Source organism: Podarcis bocagei (genome assembly GCF_964188305.1).
Source record: "Podarcis bocagei genome assembly, chromosome: 12".
Classification (NCBI taxonomy): Eukaryota; Metazoa; Chordata; class Lepidosauria; order Squamata; family Lacertidae; genus Podarcis; species Podarcis bocagei.
Window position 1 is genome coordinate 8,369,238 of NC_138137.1, and position 23,650 is coordinate 8,392,887.

The 23,650-nt window shown below is 44.3% G+C and overlaps 1 protein-coding gene and 1 long non-coding RNA gene across 9 annotated transcripts in view; one reads left to right on the forward strand and one right to left on the reverse strand.

The window, feature by feature from the left end:
* Nucleotides 1–23,650, forward strand: part of PDE1C (phosphodiesterase 1C) — a 268,752-nt gene that overhangs the window by 235,516 nt on the left and 9,586 nt on the right. For 7 of the 8 annotated variants that reach the window (XR_014001154.1, XR_014001155.1, XR_014001156.1 and 4 more), the window contains 2 exons: nucleotides 1,447–1,622; nucleotides 3,113–3,412. Coding sequence is in view for 2 of the 8 variants with exons in the window: in XM_081165148.1 (XP_081021274.1) it covers nucleotides 1,447–1,622; nucleotides 3,113–3,412 (476 nt within the window). In the remaining 6 variants the exon portion in view is untranslated. Of the gene's footprint in view, nucleotides 1–1,446; nucleotides 1,623–3,112; nucleotides 3,413–13,912; nucleotides 14,471–23,650 lie in introns of those variants that run through there. The other variant, XM_081165147.1, reaches the window with a different exon arrangement.
* Nucleotides 16,620–17,899, reverse strand: LOC308570436. The gene is made up of 2 exons (XR_014001182.1): nucleotides 17,466–17,899; nucleotides 16,620–17,216 (listed from the first exon to the last, which is right to left on the reverse strand). It is a non-coding gene; the product is annotated as an uncharacterized lncRNA (long non-coding RNA).

A 23,650-nucleotide genomic window follows, 5' to 3' on the forward strand; every position in this document is an offset into this window, starting at 1 on the left:
CATCAGCCTCACTCTGTCCAATGGCAGAGCAGGCCCTGTTTCATGTGCACAGAAGCGTCTCAATTACGAGAAGGGGATGCAGAATGTTCATGCCATGTTCCAAAGTTTCTCTTCTTATGGAGCTTGGGAGAACCTTTTTATTTATAGTAAATATGGCTAATAATCTATATGTAATTAGCTTTATGGCTAAAGAGGGAAGAATGTAGCTATGCTTGATAGACCATGAAATGTATTCAGTAATTGTCCTACTGGATCTTATCATTATTATCTTTATGTTTTATTATTAGTATTTTATTATCTCTGCTACATTTTAAGTACTGAGATTTTTAACTTATCTGCATCTGGTTATTATTATCTTTCTACCTGTCCTGACCATCCCCCGAGGTTATATTTATATTTATAATCTTTCAATTTGGCTGGTCTATTTACTTAACCGACCTGGAACAATCTACCAGAGAAAAGGCCGCCGCCCATGGGACAGAGGGTCATTGATGAATGATAACCCAGCTTTTACCTAGGGTTTTAATAGGTCATAAGATTATACGGTAACTATATTTGTAATGTATTTTTGTCGGTGTTTGTCCTTTGATGCTATGGCCTGTTGGCTACGCAAATAAAGTCCTTGTTGTTGTTGTTGTCCTACTGGAGTAAATCTAGGCGTTAAGACACGATCATATAGCTTATGTCACAATGGCTGGATGGGAAATATTTACTTTGTGAAGAGAACTTCATCATGGTGGGAATGGATAACATTTAAGGGATACATTAAGATTCCCTGCAGTTCCAGATGTTGCATACAGTGGTTAACCCATGTTTTCTAAAGTGGCCAGGCAATGTTCCAAATTGACACATATAATAGGACCATTAGATGAATAAAATTAACACGATAAAGGTTTCGGTCAGATAGCCATAAACTCTTCTCGATAAAGTTCTACACAACCTTTAGATACTGCAAGTTTGCTACATGCCATAGTTGGACTTGCTAGATTTGGAAAATGGTTGATATATATGACCTTCCTGGTGCGTCAAGTGGCTTGGCAAATCCAGATTGCCATTGCTCATGTCGAAATGGTTTTCTGAGTTTTTCACTTCAGACATTCATCACCAATGAGGCCATTTGCCAAGTCTGACCCATCCTGGCTCTTGCTTGGAAATTGGCCGGCATTGAAAAAAGACTCAGGACCAAGGCAAAATTGCGACTCCAAAGGATTTAGTTTCCCACCCCCACCCCTGACCTACTGATCGGCAAGCCCTAGGCTCTGTGGTGTAGACCACAGCACCACCCGCGTCCCTCAGCAGGAGGATGGATGGGAAAGCTCAGTCAGAGAAAGGGTCAAGTTAGTGGATGAAGAAAATGGACATTTTGCTCCTAAAGTCTCTTTAGCATCTATGCTCTTGGGTCTATCTGGATATAATATTAATGCCTTTTATCTTGTGCTCTCCCAGTCTGAATAGCATTAGCCCCTCAGAAGTTAAAAGATCAAGTGTCAAGAGTACTGGATCAGAAGGAAGTGCCTCTCTCAACTGCTCCATTCTCACTGTGGACTTCAAAGGTTTCAAAAGCACCTGGACTGAGGTGGTGCAACAAAACCGGGAGAAGTGGAAAGCACAAGCAACCAAAGGTAAGAGCAAGTGAGCTCATTGCATAGAACTTTCAAAATACTCAGGATTTTGATGGTGTCTGTGTGTGTATATGGGGAAAGCTTCTATGTTGCAAAGGACCTTAAGAGTCCAGTGCCTCTCTAAGTGAATACCCTTTGTAAAGATGTGATTATGCAGTTGGCAGAGCCTGTCAGAACAAAAATGTATCCAGCCTGTTTCCAGAAACTGCAGAGAGTGGATACCTGTCATATCTCTACATCAGTGTTTTCCAAACTTGGGTCTCCAGCTGTTTATCTCTCTCGCCCTGACCTAGCCACTGTGATCCACGCAACGGTCACCTCCAGACTGGATTATTGTAACTCGCTCTACGTGGGGCTGCCCTTGAGACTGACCCAGAAACTCCAGCGGATGCAGAATGCCGCGGCGAGACTCCTTATGGGGTCTTCGCTGCGAGATCATATCCATCCGGTATTATACCAGCTGCACTGGCTCCCGGTGGAGTACAGGATCAGGTTTAAGGTGCTGGTTTAAACCTTTAAAGCCCTATACGGCCTAGGACCCTCGTACCTACGGGACCGCCTCTCCTGGTATGTCCCACAGAGAAATTTACGGTCTGCAAATAAAAACACCCTAAAGATCCCAGGCCACAGAGAGGTTAGGTTGGCCTCAACTAGAGCCAGGGCTTTCTCGGCCGCGGCCCCAATCTGGTGGAACGCTCTGTCACAAGAGACTAGGGCCCTGCAGGACCTGACATCCTTCCGCAGGGCCTGCAAGACAGAGCTGTTCCACCAGGCCTTTTGTCAGGGCGCAGCCTGACCCCCTCCTCTGGCAATCTGCACAAAATTTTGCTTGATGGTTGCCATTAATTTGATTTTAATTTGATTTAATTAATTTTATAATGAATGTTTTAGAACGTTGGATTATTTTTATTGTTGTTAGCCGCCCTGAGCCCAGCTTCGGCTGGGGAGGGCGGGATATAAATAAATTTTATTATTATTATTATTATTATTATTATTATTATTATTATTATTATTAGACTACAATTCCCTTCATCCCTGACCACTGGTCTTGCTAGGAGTTGTAGCCCAGAAACAGCTAGAGACCCAAGTTTGGGAAACATTGCTCTGCATCTGTTCAGGGAAGCTTTTAATGTGTGACATTTTAATGTATTTTTAATCTTCGTTTGAAGCCGCCCCGAGTGGCTGGGGAAACCCAGCCAGATGGGCAGGGTACAAATAAAAAATTATTATTATTATTATTATTATTATTATTATTATTATTATTATTATACTAACGTTCTGTGATTCTACAAACATGCTTAGGATTGTGGTCTTAGTCACCTGAGGAGATGGGCAGGACCTGTGAGCATATTGCTGAACTGCAACCTCCATCATTCCTGACCATGGGCTATGTGGGCTGGGGCTGCGGAGAGGAGAGTTGCCCTTCTGACTGATGGTTTCTCTCCCCCTCCTGCCATTCACTGTTGTCCTTGCTTTTGCCGAGGATGCAGAAGAGAAAGCCAAGAAAGAGGCCGAGGAGAATGCTCAGCAGGGGACGGATGACAAGAAAACGGAAGAAAGCGACGGGAAAAAGCCGGCTGAGGAAACCCCTGCCCCCAAGCCAGACAGTAGTAAAGAAGGCAATTCGGGAGAAAGCAAGAGCACGGAAGCCAGCAAGACTAATGTGAATGGGACTCGCCAAACGGCTGGCAGCAAACATGAAGCTTCTCAAGGAAAAAATGCAACTCAGGTGGAAAAGGAGTCGGAGTCCAAGGCGACGGCAGGAGAACAAAAGCGGCTTGTACAGAATGGTAAGTCCTTGTGCAGAAGCAAATGTACTTTTCATTTGTATGCTGCTTTGAACAACTCCTTTGTGGAGAGGAAAAGTGGGATATAAGTGTTTTAAATAATAAACAAAGAATGCAATGCTGAGCTCATATCTTTGAGAGATTTGGAGTAGGCGACAGGTGGGCGGATGAGCTTCTTGTAGCCATGCCACCTCAGACTTGCTTTCTAATATGCACTCTAATGATATCCTAGAATTACCGTATTTTTCGCTCTATAAGACGCACCAGACCACAAGACGCACCTAGTTTTTGGAGGAGGAAAACAAGAAAAAAAAAATCTGAATCTCAGAAGACAGAACAGCAAGAGGGATCACTGCGCAGTGAAAGCAGCAATCCCTCTTGCTGTTCTGGCTTCTGGGATAGCTGCGCAGCCTGCATTCGCTCCATAAGACACACACATATTTCCCCTTATTTTTTAGGATGGAAAAAGTGAGTCTTATAGAGCAAAAGATACGGTAAGTGTCTGTGTGAGAGAGGTATCTCTCTCTCTCTCTCTCTCTCTCTCTCTCTCTCTCTCTCTCACACACACACACACACACACACACACACACAGATACATAATGGACATGCACACACACACAGAGGTTAGAGCTGTCTTTTTCCGTTCAATTTGTTGCTGTTGTCATTGCAAAAGATAATGGCTCTCAATATAAATGAATTAATGAGAGAATCAAATGAGACGTCTCATTCAGCTGGATATTGCACCTAAGTGCACTTTTGCAGCCGCTGCTGGCTCATTTCTGCTGTGTCATTCCCTGGGACACTAGTTTAGTGGCCTGTACAGTTTTAGAAGGGAACTTTAATGTAATGATACACAACATTAATCTCCTAGGATGCATAAGAGCGTTTTTCTTTGCTGGACTTAGTCTGTCTCATTCTGGGGGATTGTTCCTGTTCTCTGGGGATAGTTTCATCATTTCTTTTCAGAGTTCATTATACTCATCATTCCACCATGCAGCTAGAAGAACAGCTCTTATAAGTCCCTTAAGCTACCCTATTCATTAGGAAATTCAATTCTGCAAATGTGCACAGTCTCCTTGCCTTAGGAAAAGCCTCTGTGTCTTTGCAGAGGATAGACTTTGTGAGTGTAATATTCATGTGGATATTCCAGGTCCTTGCCCTTTTGCAGTCTTTTGTCTTTGGTTGTTGAAGGGAAATATTAATATCTCATTAGCGATGGTCCTGCTGATGACACAAAAACATTCAAATGCTCAGTTACAGCTGGTAAACGATCTCTGGAAGTTTTGCAAGTTGGTGTTCACTGAAGCCTGGGAACGATTTCCTCTTCAGAGAATGGTATAGTACCGTATTTTTCGCTCTATAACACGCACCTGACCATAACATGCACATCGTTTTTAGAGGAGGAAAACGGGGGGGGGGGGGAATTCTGAATGAAACAGTGGATGTATCATTTTTGTGCTTCATGCTGTGACCACAGACATGTGATCTGATGGTGAATTTGGGGTGACCCAATGCAAAGATCCTGAGGATCCATGTGGAGCCATGCTTTGTAACCACGTTTTTGCACCATTGCAGCCCCAGGCAACAGTGGGTGCGTGATTTTTTTGGTGCAGGCTGTAGCCGTGGACATGTAATGTGATCTAATGGTGAATTTGGGGTGACCCAATGCAAACATCCTGAGGATCCATATGGATCCGTGCTTTGTAACCACGTTTTAAGTGGGGAGGGAAGGAAAAACACAGAAGGGACAAGGAGCACGAGAGGGGTGTGCAGAGAAGCAGCTGGCTAAGAATGCAGGAGAGGGGTTTAACGGGAGGGAGGAAAGGAAGGCAAAAGTTTCCCCCCACCCACCCAAGCCAGCCCCCCCTCTCTCTCCCTCTCTCTTTCTCTCTCCCACCTGCATGTTTTCCGGCTGCCTGTGAGTCCCTAGAATGCTTCCCTGGACGCAGCAGCACCAGAGCACGGAGAGGAATTAGAAGGAAGGACGCGATCCTTTCTTTTCCCCTCTGCTTGCCTGGAGGGCAGGGGATTTCCCTGCTCTTTGTTCCGTTTGAGCAAACACAGCAATGAAACAGAAGAGGGTGGGCAGTAAGACCCTGAGGCAGAATGCAGGAAAGCAGCAGCTTCCTCTCTTCAGGCTTCCCTTCTCCGCGACGCGCAATCTCATTTTTGCCTGATTTTTGGCCCTGCACTCGCGCCTGTCGGCTCCAGGGACCACACATTCGCTCAATAACACACACAGACATTTCCCCTTACTTTTTAGGAGAAAAAAATCTGCGTGTTATAGAGAGAAAAATATGTTCAGCTTGGTACCGGCCCTATACAAAGTCATTTCAGGACAGAAAGACAGATGAACGTAACTCCAAATCTTTAAATGACATGAAATTAATATGTTGAAGAGCTGTGGTATGTGGATTTGACACTTCTGTACTGTGAAGTGTGGCTTGTCTCCACACTGGTGTTACCAGTAAGGCGCTGCTGTGCATCTTCCCTTTTCACTTTTCAGGGCAAAGTTTTCTTTCAAGAAAACACCAACCCAAAACCTCCCGCTTGTTCACCATATTTGTTGCATCTCTTTCCCCTGCTGCCCCAATGGCTGTGGTTTCATTAGCTTTTTGGTTATTCTCAGCAAGAGTAAAATGGAGGCCACCCATGCAAACAGAGGTCACAAGGGGATGTCAAAGCGCTGCATATTTGCATAAGTGAGTTCAGCTGTGCGACCATGTCACCCAGCCAACACAGAATGCAGGAAATGGTTCCTAGATCAGTATCCCTCTTGCTCCAAATGAGGAAACATTTGTGTATGCTCCCCGTTCCAAGTTGTAGCAAAGGAGCATGGTAGAAAGCATGAATCATTTCAGCTCAAGATCCAAGACATACCTTGGATCTCAAACACCCTGGAACTCAGACGTTTTGGCTCCCAAACGCCGCAGACCCAGAAGTGATTGTTCTGGTTTGCAAATGTTCTTTTGGAACCTGAATGTCTGACGGGGCTTCCGTGGCTTCTGATTGGCTGCAGGAGCTTCCTGCAGCCAATCTGAAGCCACGATTTGGTTTTTGAACATTTTGGAAGTCGAACGGACTTCCGGAACGTATTCCGTTTGACTTCCAAGGTACGACTGTACTTACATAGGTACATACGTACATCCTTAGATACAGATGAGGCCCAGACTTCAATTCAAAATTGTTCTGGAGGTGCAGTCTGTATGCCATACAAACAGATGGTATAGGTTAGGGGTGGGCAACCCCCCTTTTTCCTGCTGAGGTCTGTGTTCCCTCTGAAATACTCTGTTGGGGGTGTAGTCTTTCTGACAGGGGGTGGAGCCAGACCCAACAATGAGCAAAGCTAGAAACAGACATTTTCTGGATTCACTTATCCAGAATAAAGACCACTTTGCTTCATTTTTCATAATGGCTAGGTTGCCATATGCCCTCTTTTTCCAGGACATGTCCTCTTTTTCATTGGTATGTAAAATGTCGTCAGAGCGATCCGTACTTGAAAGTAGAAGTTGGCAAATGTGTCCTCTTTTTCGCTCATCAACATATGGCAACCCTACTTCAACATAGGCTTCCCAAGCTTAGGCAAGTCTGCTCAGATGTAAGCTCCCCTGGATTTAATAAGGTTACTCTCAAATAAGTGTACAGAGGATTTTTATTTATTTTTAGTGCTACTTACTAATATGGCTCCTGTTCTGAAACCAAGTGAAACTAATTCCTTTCTGACTTAAGTGTGGCTATGTCATTGCAAACACTTTTTAGGCCACATCCACTAGAACTGATCTCATGATAATAATAATAATAATAATTTATTATTTGTACCCCGCCCATCTGGCTGGGTTTCATAGAAACCAAAAAAACACTAAAATATCATACATTAAAAACTTCCCTGAACAGGGCTGCCTTAAGATGTCTTCTGAATGTCAGGTAGTTGTTTATCGTTTTGACATCTGATGGGAGGGCGTTCCACAGGGCGGGCGCCACTACCGAAAAGGCCCTCTGCCTGGTTCCCTGTAGCTTTGCTTCTCGCAATGAGGGAACCGCCAGAAGGCCCTCGGCGCTGGACCTCAGCGTCCGGGCAGAACGATGGGGGTGGAGACGCTCCTTCAGGTATACTGGGCCGAGGCCATTTAGGGCTTTAAGGTCAACACCAGCACTTTGAATTGTGCTCGGAAACATACTGGGAGCCAATGTAGGTCTTTCAAGACCGGTGTTATGTGGTCTCGGCGGCTGCCCCCAGTCACCAGTCTAGCTGCCGCATTCTGGATTAGCTGTAGTTGCAACAGATATTGTGTTGGAAACTTCACTGACAGCTATGCACTACGTAGTGCCTTAGTGACATGCATGTGCATAAGAGTTTCAGAGGCATCCGGTCCTCACATAAAGATTTAGAGACCTGGAGGAGCGTGCTGGACTCTTAAGGCTGACAACATGCTAACGATTTTTCAGAAGGCAACCTCAAAGGTCAGGGGCCGTGTTTTACTAAGAATGGGTACCAGAAAGCAGGGACTGTCCCGAATCCACAGGGACAACTGGACTGTATAGAACAATCTAGTTATATGCCAAATCAGTGTGTGTGAATACTCCTTAGGCTCTGTACATTTCTGTCTAAATTAGCCCTGAACACTTTAAATTATAGGAGGCATGTTACAACCTAGTCACACACTGAGGACTTCTCCTTTGTATGATTTCTGACTTAAAAGATGATAGTGAGAAGTCAGACAAGAAAGGTCAGGGAAATGAATTAAAGAAACCAGAGGGTAAGGATCCAATGTGTTTCTTTATCAGTTCATCTAGCCCAGGCTGCTACAACCTGCCATATGCAGTGAACCATATGAACCAGCTGGGAGAAAAATAAAAATCATTGGTAGGTACATCCAAGAGCTACTTCTTTGGCACACCCAAAGGTCTATAAGTTTCCCTTTTGATACTAAAACTGACCCATGCTTATGAAAGTCATGCAAAAATTGAATGTGCCTCTTTTTTCCATCTAAGCCCAGGATACACAGCAGTGCTTCAGGGAGCTGATTTTAAAAACCCAAATAGTGAGCATAAGGTAAAGGTAAAGTACCCCTGACAGTTAAGTCCAGTCGCGGACGACTCTGGGGTTGCGGCGCTCATCTCGCTTTATTGGCCGAGGGAGCCGACGTACAGCTTCCGGGTCATGTGGCCAGCATGACTAAGCCACTTCTGGTGAACCAGAGCAGCGTACGGAAACGCCGTTTACCTTCCCACTGGAGCAGTACCTATTTATCTACTTGCACTTTGACGTGCTTTTGAACTGCTAGGTTGGCAAAAGCTGGGACAGAGCGATGGGAGCTCACCCCATCGCGGGGATTCGAACCGCCGACCTTCTGATTGGCAAATCCTAGGCTCTGTGGTTTAAACCACAGCGCCACCTGTGTCCCTAGAATAGTGAGCATCCTATATCCTAAAAAGAGGTGGGGGGGGGGGAGAAACGACCCTTTGCAGCTTCCTACAAGTAGTGCTATATGTCATGGAGTTGGATGAAAAACAGACATATCTTGGTTAATTAAGTGTTTTTCATTCGAAAACAACAATAGATAATTTCAAGTCAAGTCTAGCCAGTCCCCCCCCACTTGTTTAGAAATGTGCGCCCTCTTATCAATGACTTGAAATCTGTGTGAAAATGGAACGTAGGAAGTGGAACATATGGATATGTTCTTGAGAGAAGCAGCAAAACATCTGGGCCTGATTCCATAGCTTTGCCCCGTGCACAGCTGCTCCCAGAAAACAGAACATTTGCTACCCTTTCCATCCAAACACCATTGTTTGCCAATGTTTTTCTTTCAAAGGCAGCGTGTAACGTGGCCACCAATGAAGTGGAATTATCTCATTTTGCAAATTATATCCCCCCAGGAGTTAATTAGACTGCTTATCATGATTTTAATTTTAAAATAGCTAGCTCCTTCTGTGCACCGTATCATTAGAAATTAAGTTCCGCGCCATCAGTTTCAGATTCATTTTGTTAGTGCCTCGCATTGGCACTACGTACCATTGGAATGGCAAAATCCAGTGTTGGAAGGAGTGGAGGCTGGTTTACACTGCCCCACCAACATCTCTGCCCTCAGCCAGCCCCCAAAACCTGCCGTCCTCCTACTTATATCTAGTCCAGGCGGTGGCATTACCTGTGGGCTTAAGAATAATAATATGCTGCCAATTTGACTAGGTTGCCCCAGCCACTCTGCGTATCTTCCAACAAATGAAAACATAGTAAGAGTATTTGGCTCTGGCTCCAACTACTGATGAACTCCCTGCTTTCTGCACCACAAGTCCTAATGGGCACCAACCACCGCTGCGGGTGGCACTGTGGTCTAAACCACTGAGCCTCTTGGGCTTGCCGATCAGAAGGTTGACTGTTCAAATCCCTGCGACAGGGTGAGCTCCGGTTGCTCTGTCCCAGCTTTTGCCAACCTAGCAGTTCGAAAGCACATCCCACCGCAGTAGATAAATAGGTACTGCTGTGGCGGGAAGGTAAACGGCATTTCCGTGCACTCTGGTTTCCGTCATGGTGTTCTGTCACGCCAGAAGCGGTTTAGTCCTGCTGGCCACATGACCCGGAAAGCTATCTGTGGACAAACGCTGGCTCCCTTGGCCTGAAAAGTGAGATGAGCACCCCATAGTCGCCTTTGACTGGACTTAAGCATCCAGGGGTCCTTTACCTTTTCCTTTCTTTCCAGTAGGTATACACGGAACCTACATACCTGGATAAACTCTTTGGGAGTAAGGGCAGACATATGGTCAAATATTTTGTGATACTGGAATAGCGCTAGCAGGTTTTATGTTTCGTTTTCATTCCAAAAGCGTTGAAGTGCTCCTTCACACAACCATGTGAATGTGTGACGCCTGAGGGGTTTTTAAATGGGCTTTTCATGAGCTGCTCTGTGCTTCAGTTGGTGACTGCATGGGCTCAAATGGTTGTGTGGATTAACAGACTCCTTTGGGAAGTGGTGAACTCTCCTTCCTTGGAGGTTTTTAAGCAGAGGGTGGACGGCCATCTGTCATGGATGCTCTAGCTGAGATTCCTACATGGCGGGGCTTGGACTAGATGACCCTTGGGTCCCTTCCAACTCTACAATTCTTTGATTATCCAGATTAGGCCATTACTCAACAGCAGGCTTCCTCAAACTTGGCCTTCCAGATGTTTTGAGACTACAATTCCCATAATCCCTGACCACTGGTCCTGCTAGCTAGAGATCATGGGAGTTGTAGGCCAAAAACATCTGGAGGGCCAAGGTTGAGGAAGCCCGCTCAACAGTACCCTCAATATGAGGGGTAAGTGCATATCATTCTAGCCAACTGTACAAAAAAATTGCCACGTTTGTGCCAAACCATTTGCTGCATTTGAATAGTGTATTAAACTATGAATATGAACATGAATCCATGTTCTTGGCAAAGGAAAACTAGAGGCAAGGAAAAACACTCACAGCATGTCGTAAGGAAGCAAGCAATGCTTCCATCTAGTGGCCATAATGTATTTCACAAACTTCAACTGGCAGCACAGCTATTGCACAATGTCACCAAAATAAAAACAACCGGCTGAATGAATTTGGCCAGTTGAATGACCCCTGCCATTTGGAAACGGTCCGCATGCAAGGTCCAGGAAGAGACAGTGCTTTCAAATGAAGGGGGGACTGTTAGTCTGTGGCAGGAATGTATTGGGTGCCATGCAAATGACTTGTGTGAGCATATGAAAACTGTGTGTGTGTTGCTTGTTATTTTACACAGCACTTTCAGTGTCAGTAAGACACTTTAAGTATATGAAGTCTTTAATTTTCGTTGTCTTCACGAAAGGCTTTTGACGTGTTACTAATCTCTGATATGCCATGGCTACTTTCAGTTTAAAGCTCTTTACATGAGGGTGAAAGATAGATGACTTTGCCAAAAGACCCCCCCCCCAATGAATGTGTGGTTTGGTCTATGTTTGAATCCTCCTTAGTTCCGATCCAGTGGATCACAGTGACATGCTCTCGCTATTTCAGATCAACACATTTCAAGGCATCTTAAGTACTTTTAGAAGGGTATTTAGATGTCCTCCATGATGGCAAAGTCCCAGTTAATGTGAAATAAGGACACACTGATTGCATTTCTTCCATATGTTGTGTACCATAGTGGTTTTCAACAGTGACGAATCGTGTATCCTCATGTCTATGTAGTTTTGGAGGAGAAGTGAGACTGTCCATTGGTGGAATGCTCTTGGTGGGAAACAATTCAAAGTCTCTCTTTCTATGTGTTTAGTGTTAGGCTCCCAGTGGTTGTTGGCAGTCATTACCATTTTGTAGAGTTTCTGACATGCAAAATTCCTTCCTAAACCCCATTGACTGGAATGCAACCCAGAAACTTGCTTACACACATGAGCAACATTAAGTTGGCTAAAGAATACAAATAAATAAATAAATAAAAGAAATGTGAATCACCCATTGCACAATCTGTATATATGTAATCACATGCATTTAATCTCAAAACTGCCCTGGGGACTATTTGGGGGCTGAAATATATATATCAGTGTAGCAATTGGTTAGGGCCCACTTGCAAATCCATTTATATTGTTTGCCATTACGTTGTAACATCCAGTCACAACAGATTCTAATTTGTGTGTGTGTGTCTCTGTAAAACTTTTTGTTAGTGCCGAACAAATGCATTTTGCAGTTAGTGCTGCAAAAATGACACCTCCTCCTCAAAATTGGACAGCAAATTCGATGCAAACATTGCAGTTATTGGTAGAAGGAAACAAAGTTCCTACCCCTGGATTTGTGCTGAAAATTCTCATCTGAGAAACTTTGGCTTAAAGCTTTATTTTACCATTTGTTGTGTGCTAATTTCTTTTTAGTGCAGCTTGTTGATCAGATATTTGTAGGGGGTTGAACTCTAGGATGTAAACCAGGCATAGGCAAACTCGTCCCTCCAGATGTTTTGAGACTACAATTCCCATCATCCCTGTTAGCTAGGGATGATGGGAGCTGTAGTCCCAAAACATTTGGAGGACCGAGTTTGCCTATGCCTGATGTCAACAAAAGTCAGGGGTATTTCTTTTTTCCCAACCAAGGAAGTAGCATTTTAGAAGAAGGCCAAATCTGGTATTACTTATTCCATAAGTACCAAAGATGGTTGGAATTCCTGTGCTGGGACTGTCTGCATTTTCAGAACCCGTCCCATTGTGTCTGATGCAGCTTTGGGGAGTTCTCCATTTTAGTTTCCTTTTTGCAGAAGCGTGGGGGGCTTTTGCATTAGGGAAGGGCCAGGCTGACGTCCACAGCCAGCAATCTGAAACCGGTGCCAGTTGTTTGATGCCCAAGGACCAAAACAGATGCACTCGGGAAGATGTGTGATTGTTAATAATAATAATAATAATAATAATAATAATAATAATAATAATAATTTATTATTTGTACCCCGCCCATCTGGCTGGGTTTCTCCAGCCACTCTGGGCGGCTTCCACAAAGACCAAAAATACACTAATATGTCATACATTAAAAACTTCCCTGAACAGGGCTGCCTTAAGATGTCTTCTGAATGTCAGGTAGTTGTTTATCGTTTTGACATCTGATGGGAGGGCGTTCCATAGGGCGGGTGCCACTACCGAGAAGGCCCTCTGCCTGGTTCCCTTTAGTTTTGCTTCTTGCAATGAGGGAACCGCCAGAAGGCCCTCGGCGCTGGACCTCAGCGTCCAGGCAGAACGATGGGGGTGGAGACGCTCCTTCAGGTATACTGGGCCGAGGCCATTTGTTGCTTCCATTGTTCTAATTTGAGCTTTAAAAGAAGCCAATGGCACTAGGGCAAGGGGACTTTGCAACTCTTTCCCCTGTGTGATCTACCCAATCTTCTAGGAACAAGCCATACCTCCATGGTTGAGCCCATCCTGTCCCAGATCCCATCCCAGGTAGGACTGGGGAGAAGTCCTGTTCAAAACCCTGGACAGCTACTGCTTGTTAAAGGCAAGACAACGAAGCTAAACGGACCAAGAGTCTGGCTTCCTATGCCCCAATCTTTTACTCCACAGCAGAATGCATATAGGCTCCAAGCGGCCTGAAGTCAGTGGGGAAATACCCACCCAAGTGTCCAAAGTTGTACAAATCACAGAGTTTGAAAAAACAAAGGACACTGTTGAACGCTGCTCTTGCTCAGGGTTCCATGCCCCTCTTCCCTGGTTTACTGCCCGACCCCAACAACAGACCATTGGCATCCTATATGCATGATCAGTACCCTGCTTTAAGGTTTGTTTTCCAAAGCTTCTTTGCACCTCCACAAATTATGGGGTTTCCCCCAAGTCAGCTGATACCTCTCTTTTGTACATGGGTAGAGCTGTTTAGGCTACGTAATGATTAGCCGTCGAAGACTTTCCCTGTTAGCGTACACAGGATAGCGTAATATTGATATAGAGCTTTCCCCCCACCCTTTTCTGTCATTCCCCCCCACTTCTTGGTCAGTAGGAAGGAGCACTGACAATTTTCTCTCTCTTTCTCTTTCTCTCTCTCTCTTTTCCAGATACAGAAGAGTAAAAAACCAAACCAAACCACACATATTGTAATCAAAAAGGGACTGCAAATTTCTTTCATCATTCTAACTGATCTCCTTCCACAAAGACCAGTTTTTTGGGGAGGGCATTGTGCAGATTCTAAAGCGCCTGCTGCTTCTTCTTCCTCTCACTGGCTACTTCGCAGTCAATGACTTTGGGGGTTTTCATTTTGGGACTTCGGGGTTTGTTTGTTTTTTTTCTTTCCTTCTTCATGTAAGTGATTTTTTTGGGTTTTGGGTTTTTTTAAGAAATGAAATTTCCCCTTAGCGAAATGACTCTTCATTCGGGACTTGCAGATCAAGCAAATGTGAGACGTTTTGAGTCGCAGCTTGCAAAAAAATATTCTGACATGGTGAAGCAGAGACTTTGGCACATCCGTGGAAAGAGACTTGGGGAAAAACACAGTTGTTTCCATGAGTTGTTTTAATGCACAAAGAAAGGAAAAGGAAAGAAGAAACATTGTCTATTTGAAAGCCATGATTTAGAGCACTGGGGTTTCTGCAGATTCTTTTTTTTACATATATAAATAAAAAGAATTCTGGCTATTTTACAAATAAGCAAATTGCTGAATTCCTAGACAGCTTTATAGTATTTTTCAAGAAAAAAAAATACACTCAATAGATTTCATTTGCTCGACGTCTCCTTGATTTTGTGTACCTTTGATTGTCTTTCATTTGAGCCATCGTTTTGTTGGCTTAGTATTGTAGCAAGAATGTCGCTCAGCCTCTGGGGGAAAGAAAGTGTTGTTTCTGTTGATTTCTGTAATAAGCACATTTTTTAAAAAAGTGCATCCCATCCACACACACCCTTGTTACTCATAGCCTTTTATTTTGACCCAAAGAACACACTGAGGGAGCCTATCAATTCCTCCTTTGAAGTTTTATTGCTGAATGAACTGGGGGAGTTAATTAGCCAATACAGGCAAACAGAATGCAATTCAATTCTGCCATCAGAGACGTAAATGGGACTTAGAAGTTGCATCTCAACACTTTAAGGCTTGCACTGCCTCAATACTAAGCTGCCGAAATACTGTAATGCCCACCATTCAACTTCTGTCCCAGAGGCAATTGCTTCTCCCATCATGGCACATGGCAAAGGATGTCTGATGCCTGGAATGCATTGAGCTAATCATTGTGATTGATGCCCTGGTACTATGCAGATTTGCTTGGGGGATAAATCCTGATTTCAGTGGGTTTGGTTGATCCAAACTGTGGTGGGCATGACAAGCACAGAATCCAAGCAGGGTTTCATGCAGCCTGGTGTCACACTTAGGGTGCAATCCTCTTGACCTCAAAGTAAGCCAACGTCTACTTCTGAGTAGGCTTGTATAGGCCTGTTCACGGGTTCCTAACTCAAACACCAGCCTTCTTCTGTGAAGCATTTGCATGCAAAGAGATTTCTCTCTGGCTCATCATATGATTGATGCAGATGGGAGGAAGATTATGCTGGTTAAGAACTTTTTAAATGAAATGCTGGACCTCACAGAATTCTGCCCAGGTTAGTGATTTTTGCTTGCCCTACAACGCTTATAAACCAGCCGTTCCCCCCAAAGGTAAATTCACATAAGGTAGCAAAATTATCTGATTTTTCCGATTGCCTGGTTTAGCTCTCGTGACTTTTCACAAAGCTGGTAACTGCATCTTTCCCATAAGGCTGGGAATCCTTAGACCTGAGCACACTCACAAATTGTATTAAACCAGTTTAAAAGGCGTTCAGGTTTGTAGTATAGACTTGCGATGATATATTCACCTTCTCAGTAAGCCTCAGGTGCAATGTAACATGCTTTCTCATCCTCGATTCTGTTTTGGAAAATACAGAGCTTGAGGATTTTTAAAAATTAGATATTTGCCCGAGACCATCTGAGTCCTAACTCTTCAGGGATTCTAAGCCAAATGTTCCCAAGACCAAAGAATTTTTATGAAGAAGCAATTTTAAATACTTTAAAAAACAGGAGTGGACTTTCTGATCCGGATGAGTACAGCCTGATCAGTTGTATGTTTACTCATGAGTAAGTCTCACTGATTTTAATGTTGCTTATTCCCAGATAACTGAGCATTGTGGACTGCAGACTTTTTCTTTCTTTCTTGTTTTCCTTTCAAAAAATTGGTTTTAAAAAGGGCAGTTCCAGTTCTAGCATAGCATCGCTATATAAACCCAACACCTTTGTACTTGTCCTACATATTAAGTAGAGAAATTTCAGGGGTTTTTTTTTTTGAAACTTCATCTGTTTCTCCATTTTCATATGCAAAAGATGCTGGTTGCTTTGTCTTTTCAATATCTGACGGCTGCTCTGGCCTCTTCTTAAAGGTCAGCCAAAAACTGATTATTCCTTACCCTCCAAAAACCTTTGAACTTCCTCACGTTTAGGGTGCTGAAAGGGAGGTGTCTGAAGGGAGGTGCCCGCCATAGGTTCTTGGTTTAACCTGAGGCAAGCCATTGTCTCAGTCCCCATTTGTAAATGAAAATAAATAATAAGTCATACTGAAGGATTTTCTGCCAGTGACTTACTATCTAGCTTTGGACACATCACCAGCAAGGTTCTCTCTCCTACGTATATGAAAATAATATTGTATTTATATATTATGGCTTTTAGGAGACACACATGATAAACGCTAGAGGAAGTGCTGTTGGCTTGTGAGCACATAATTTAATTTTACTCCAGATTTTTTTGGGGGGGGGGAGGGGAGAGGGAGAGAAGTAAGGAACGGTCCTGAAAGAGCAGATAATGTGAGTTGAGGCTAGAACTGGCCTAGGCACAATTTTTCCTTCTGCCGCATCAACAGTAATATAAACCCCATGGATCTCTGCTACGCTGAGCAGGCCATCTTTCATAATTTGGAATAGCTACTACCCCGTGGTTTCTGTAATTACAAACAACATTACAGACATTTCCAACGTGCTGCAAATTATTTCTTCCTCTTACAAGGCTCCTTCTGCATTGACACAGCAGCGTAAGAGCCCTGTTGGATCAACGCAGAGACCCATCTAATCCGACATCGCATTCTCACAGTACCAGTCAGGTGTCCAAGAGAAGCCCTTGCATGCCATAGTGCTCTCCCCATCTGTGATCCCAACAGCACCATTCAGAGGCATACCAACTCTGTGATACTGCAGGTGGTTGTTGACAAGACCCCCCCCCCCAGCCTCGCTGATGTGGTCCAAAAGAAAAGCGGAGCAATACTTACGGCACCAGCATGGCTGCAGGCATACAAGGCGCCACCCAACCGTCTTAAGAGACTCCACCCCAGATTTGTGTAGGGTTTACTCCTTAGCCTTAGAATCATAGAATCATAGAGTTGGAATAGACCACAAGGGCCATCGAGTCCAACCCCCTGCCAAGCAGGAAACACCATCAGAGCTCTCCTGACATATGGTTGTCAAGCCTCTGCTTAAAGACCTCCAAAGAAGGAGACTCCACCACACTCCTTGGCAGCAAATTCCACTGTCAAACAGCTCTTACTGTCAGGAAGTTCTTCCTAATGTTTAGGTGGAATCTTCTTTCTTGTAGTTTGGATCTATTGCCTTTTCTCCTGCCAAGATATCCTGCAAGACAGTGAAGGTTTAGGGTCAGAGTCTTCCTTCTCCTAGATGGGCTCCCTTCCCAGGTTGATGAGCCCCTCATTTCTCTCTCCAGCACATACAGAAACTGCCTTCTTGGCCATTGGACCCACAATTGGTCTCATCATCTCAATCCTCCAGAGCCCATCTTTGTATGCAGGGGAAGTTCCTAACTCACTTCAACCATCATAGTTAGTAGTTACTGAAAACCTAATCAATCAATCAATCAATCAATCAATCAGGTTATTGTTCTAGCCAAAGGCCACAACAAATTTATAGCCATAACTTTAATAAAAGAAACCACCCTTAACAATCCATGCATAATATAAGTTGATATCTATGGTGCAAAAGATAGATGATACCAGAGACACCAATGAGTTTACATCTAGCTTAATTTCAAATTATATCTGTGTCCCTAAGGATTTTTAGACTTTGAAACTGTTGAGACTTCTTATCTTCCTATGAACCTCTGTGGATTCACTGATGTATCTATTGCTAGGTATGCTGTGTTTCCGATATTTGAGGAAGCACTTTGAAGGCTTCTACTGAAAAATACAATTCAAAAAGCACTTCTAAATTTTCTTTACTTTTAAATTGTATTTGTCCAGGGTGCTGAGAGTTGTTAGGGGACCCCTGTTCCCTCCCAGAGCACCACATTTCCCAGAGTTCCCTGGGAAGAAGGGGTTGATAGTTAGAATGGTAATTCTGTGAGGGGAATAGGGGTCTCCCAGCAACTCTCAGCACCCTAAACAAATTGCAGTTTCTAGGATTCTATGAGGGAATCCATGACAGTTTAAAGTGATATGATATTGCTTTAAATATATAGTGCAGACAAGGCCTTCTTTAAGAAGTTGGATTTTCTGCAGTTGTGGAAAACATGAGGCAATCACTGGAAAATACAGGATTAAATAAGAACATCAGCTGGACTTCGCCATAAAATGTGAGCGAACGAGACATGAAAATTCTGGATTAAATGCAGAATGCAGAAGAGCTGTGTATAAGTTGTAAGAAATCTGAGAAAGTAGCCTCCCCCCCTTTTTTTTACAAAGAGGACCACAATACTTGTCTCCAGGTTTTGTATTCAAGGATTGTCAAAGAACCTTCCTTTGCATAATGCATGCCCAATGGCCTCAAAGTTTGAGGCTCTTTGAAGGTAGAGATCTGAATTGGTTCATCATTTGTTTTTTCTAGGAGGGTCACTTGTACAAAGAATAAAAATGGTTGTTTTTATTGAACCAAGAGAGACATTAGAAGTTTCCTGGCATTTGGGAAGAGTCCCACTTAAGAAAATAGAGTATTCTGTTTCCTTAGCACCTAGTTTTATAATTGCTCTTGCCTCAGCAGAAGAACGACATGTACTGTAACTCCTGGTTTTTATCCGATTTGTTACACTCACATTTGTAAGACTTAAGCATCATCATTAATATCCTACAGTGCTGATTCATTGCTGACATAGCTTTTTAAAAAAATACAAAAGAAATTGAACTTGGCGGTTATTTAACATGCTGTGGTCTAAACCACAGAGCCTAGGGCTTGCCGATCAGAAGGTTGGCGGTTCGAATCCCCACAATGGGGTGAGCTCCCGTTGCTCGGTCCCAGCTCCTGCCAACCTAGCAGTTCAAAAGCATGTCAAGTGCAAGTAGATAAATAGGTACCGCTCCAGCGGGAAGGTAAACGGCATTTCCATGCGCTGCTCTGCTTTGCCATAAGTGGCTTAGTCATGCTGGCCACATGACCCAGAAGCTGTCTGCGGACAAACACCAGCTTCCTTGGCCTATAGAGCGAGATAAGCGCGCAACCCCAGAGTTGTCCATGACTGGACCTAACGGTCAGGGTTCCCTTTACCTTTTTTTAAACCTGCCACCCAGAATTGCTGCTCAACTCTTACCAAATCAACTAAATTTTACTCAGTCCGTGCAGGATCTAGGGGGTGCGAAAGGGACCTATAAAAGAAAGTACATGACATGTAGTTAAATAATTATTATCTTGTGGAATTTGCTGCCGCATAATGTAGTGAAGGGACGCGGGTGGCGCTGTGGGTTAAACCACAGAGCCTAGGACTTGCCGATCAGAAGGTCGGCAGTTCGAATCCCCGCGATGGGGTGAGCTCCTATTGCTCAATCCCAGCTCCTGCCAACCTAGCAGTTCGAAAGCACGTCATGTGCAAGTAGATAAATAGGGACCGCTCCAGCGGGAAGGTAAACGGCGTTTCCATGTGCTGCTCTGGTTCACCAGAAGTGGCTTAGTCATGCTGGCCACATGACCAGGAAGCTGTCTACGGACAAACGCCGGCTCCCTCGGCCTATAGAGCGAGATGAGCGCCGCAACCCCAGAGTCGGTCATGACTGGACCTAATGGTCAGGGTTCCTTTTACCTAATGTAGTGAAGGACCGTCGTTTGGATGCTTTTAAAGGAAGATTAGACAAATCTACAGAGGGTAAGTCTGTTGAGGGCTACTAGTTGGACTATAGGGAATCCCAGCTGCCCAGCAATTGCTGGGGAGCAACGTTAGGAAATGGCTGTTGCCATCACATGCTGCGTGCTTATGGGCTTTTCAAAGGCATCTGCTTGGTGCTGGATTCGATGGAGCTTTTGCACTGATGCGAGGCAACAGGCCTTGTCTTCTCCTCTAGATGACAGAATTTGCTCCCTGCCCCCCACAGCTGCCATTCTTCTCCTAGTAGAAAAGTAGAATTTGGGGAAAAGACACTAAATGATGTGGTTACTTTACTAGTCTTTACCTTTTTTCTTTTCTTTCCTGCATCACTTGATTAACTTGCCCTAGAATTTAATTGGGAGCATTTCTGTCCCAATGGGTGTAGTTGAGCTTTTGTCAGGGAAGGAGCAGGGGGGAGAATCCAAACTAAGCACTTTGGTTTTGTAATAAAAAATAAAAAATCTAAGTTTTCCTTGTGCAAGAATCTAAGGACATTATTTAGGATTTTAGCCAGAACTTTACAATGGAGATATCTGAACTAAAATTTAGGGTCATTTCATAGGTTTCCCACCAAGGGTTTACTCTGGAGAAAACTGAGTGTACCAGTATGATGCAAACATTTGCAAATATGCTTGCCTCATTCTCAATTAGGTGTGCTCGTAAAACATATTAGGTGTGCACCTAAAAATGGAATTTGTGAAGAGGCCTTAGGAAATTATGTTAATTTGTTACCCAAGGGCATTGTAAAAATACGTTACTCTGTCCAATTAGAAAAATGCCATTCAACTTAATTGCTAAAGCAAGAACACTGGAGACCACCCAGAGAAAAACACACTGGGTTTGTTTCATCTTAAGATACAAAATTTAAGTGACGTGGGCATACAGTGCTGACTATTCTCAACTGTTCTGGGAATTAATTTAAAGAAAATGTGTTCACTGTAATTTTTTTATTGGGAGGAAGAGGCTTGTTGTCTCTAAATGTATAAAACAATTTTTCAGCATTTCAGGTTTCTTTCTGTAAATGAGTTCCTGTATGTTCTCCTTATTACCAAATAAAAGCAATGAGATCTCCAATTGGTATGGATTCCTGTTCTGTGCAAAAGCGAGTTAGCTTATCTAATGGAATAATGGAGCTGGTTGAGAGTGTTCATCACCGTTACTGTCTTGGGGGGGGCATTATAACTGTTCACAGATGCAAAACACACTTCTTTCGCTGCATGAAACTGGAGGAAATTAAAGGTCCTTCTGCCATTGCCTTTGGCAGTGTGGGAACAACTACAGTGGGGCTCCTTCCCACACCATCTAGCAACATCAGAGGCCTGGAGCATAGCTGTCAACCGTCCCTTATTTGATGGGAAAGTCCCTTATCCCAGCGCCATGTCCCGCTGCTGTCCCTTATTGATGATGTCCCTTAAATTTCCTGGGTTTCAAAGGAATCAGCTCCTCTCCCTCCCTCCCTGCCGGCCAGGGAGGAGGGAGGCTCCAACTGTGTTGCTTGGCTGCGTTGCTCACCCAATAAGGAGTCTAAGAACGACTTGGGGGTGGAGCTTGCATGCCTTGTGCTGATCAAATCGGCTGTGTTGCCTGGGGACTTGCCTTTGCTCAGCGCTTCCCAGCAGAGAGGTGACGGTGGTTTTCCTTGCTGCACCCCTTTGGCGGGTTGCTGCGCTGTGGGGACCACCGCTTGAGGCTTTGTTTGGCTGCTGGCTGGGCTTTCTGCCTTTGGCTCGGAGGGGCTCAGAAGTTGAACGTTACTGTGCTCCTTGAAAAATCCCTTATTTTGGCTGCTGATCCCTTATTTTCAAGGCGGCTGGTCCCTTATTTTCAAATCTGTATGTTGACAGCTATGGCCTGGAGGCACATGGAAGAAGTCCATTTTGCCATTTCTTCCCATGGCTAGCAATACTCTGCTTTCCATAATACTCTCCTCAAAGGCTCCTCAAAATTCTCCACCCTATTTGTGGGCAAAGAAATGGGGGCTGGATTCTACCTCATTTGTACAGGAGGATCAATTCCACATCAGCTTCCAGGGCAGGGGGCTCTTCAGCATTAGCAATGACTGTAGCATGGCTTCTTTCTTTTCCCCTAAGCCCCACTCTCCTACTGCCACTAAAGGTTCATAATACCCTGGACCAAGTGTACTTTCGGGGGCACTGTGGAGGGGAAATGCTGACCACCACACACAAAATAAATAACAGTTGGTGGATAATATTTGGAGGGGATTTTTCCAATGCTGCCTTCTTTCTTTCTGAGGAAAAAAACCCTCCTGAATCTTCTCAGAAAAAACGACTTCTTTACTTTTTTTAAAAAATTGTTTATCGGAGTTTGGGGCTGGTCTTTCATAACACTGTAGCAAAGGGGTGTGCGCAGGAATTTTTAGAAGCAAGCAGAAGAGTTATATGGCCCCGTCAGCTACATGCAAATCTGCCATACACCCCTAAATCTGCCTCTGACAGGAACATAGGAATAATAATAATAATAATAATAATAATAATAATAATACATTTATTGTCAATGTACAACCTGTGTACAATGAAATTAACTGGGCCTTGTAAGTTGCCTTATACTGAGTTAGAGCAATAGACTTTCCAGTTTAGTACAGTTTGCTTTTCTGGCTGTGTGCATTTTTTATTTCCCTCTGCGCAAGTAATGCTACATTATATATCTTCATCTTGCACATCTCTCTTTATATTAGCTACAACCAGGGGCACCCACTTGTAGGCGCAGAGCCCTCCTCCCCGTATTTTGGGGACAGGGCTGCCCCCTCCCAGTGTTCGAAGGGGGTGGAGTAGGCTGAGCGCAGAGCCGAGTGTGGCATGGCTTCAGTGGCTGTCTGGTGAGGGGACGGAGTGGGGAAGAAGCCCCCGGGCAGCGGCAGGAGGAGGAAGAGCCACCGGCCACTGAAGCCCCGCCCCTGCCACATTTAGCTCCACCCCTGACTCCTCTTGATGTCACACACGTGACATCAGGGCCACCCCCCCCTTTTCCTTGGAAACTGGGGCCTCTGGCTACAACTTATGGCGAACCAGAGCAGTCTCGACTAGGGCCAGGGCCTTTTCAGTACTGGCCCCGACTTGGTGGAACGCTCTGTCCCAAGAGACCAGGGCCCTGCGAGACTTGACATCTTTCTGCAGGGCCTGCAAGACAGAGCTGTTCCGCCTGGCCTTTGGTTTGGACTCAGTCTGACCCTTATCTTTCCCTCCCCTTATGGTTTTGATCTATGGGCTATTTTTGAAATGAGGCTGCATTTTATATTGCATTTTAACCTATATTTTAAATTGGTTCCCCCCCCCCCATTATATTTTACTGTAATTTTACTGGTGTCAGCCGCCCTGAGCCCGGCTCTGGCTGGGGAGGGCGGGGTATAAATAAAATTCATTATTATTATTATTATTTATTAACACTGAGGCAGGTTAGCCAGAGAAACAGCCAAGTCACCTTAATGTCTTTCCACATTTTTATAACGTGTAAAGGTGAACAAGCTGCAGTGGGTGATACTACTTAGCCCTAGGGCAAGAAGAGTATTAGGTCCCATCTCTCCTCCCTCCACACACACTTAAAGTGGCTAGATACAAATCCAGTAAAAGAGAGAATACATGGTGTAACAATAGCAGTTCCAAAGCAGCCCAAAAAACCAGCCACAACGTGTTGATTAAAACCTGAGAAAATAAAATAGCTCCCATGTTAATGGACCTGCGTAGTAGCATTTCAG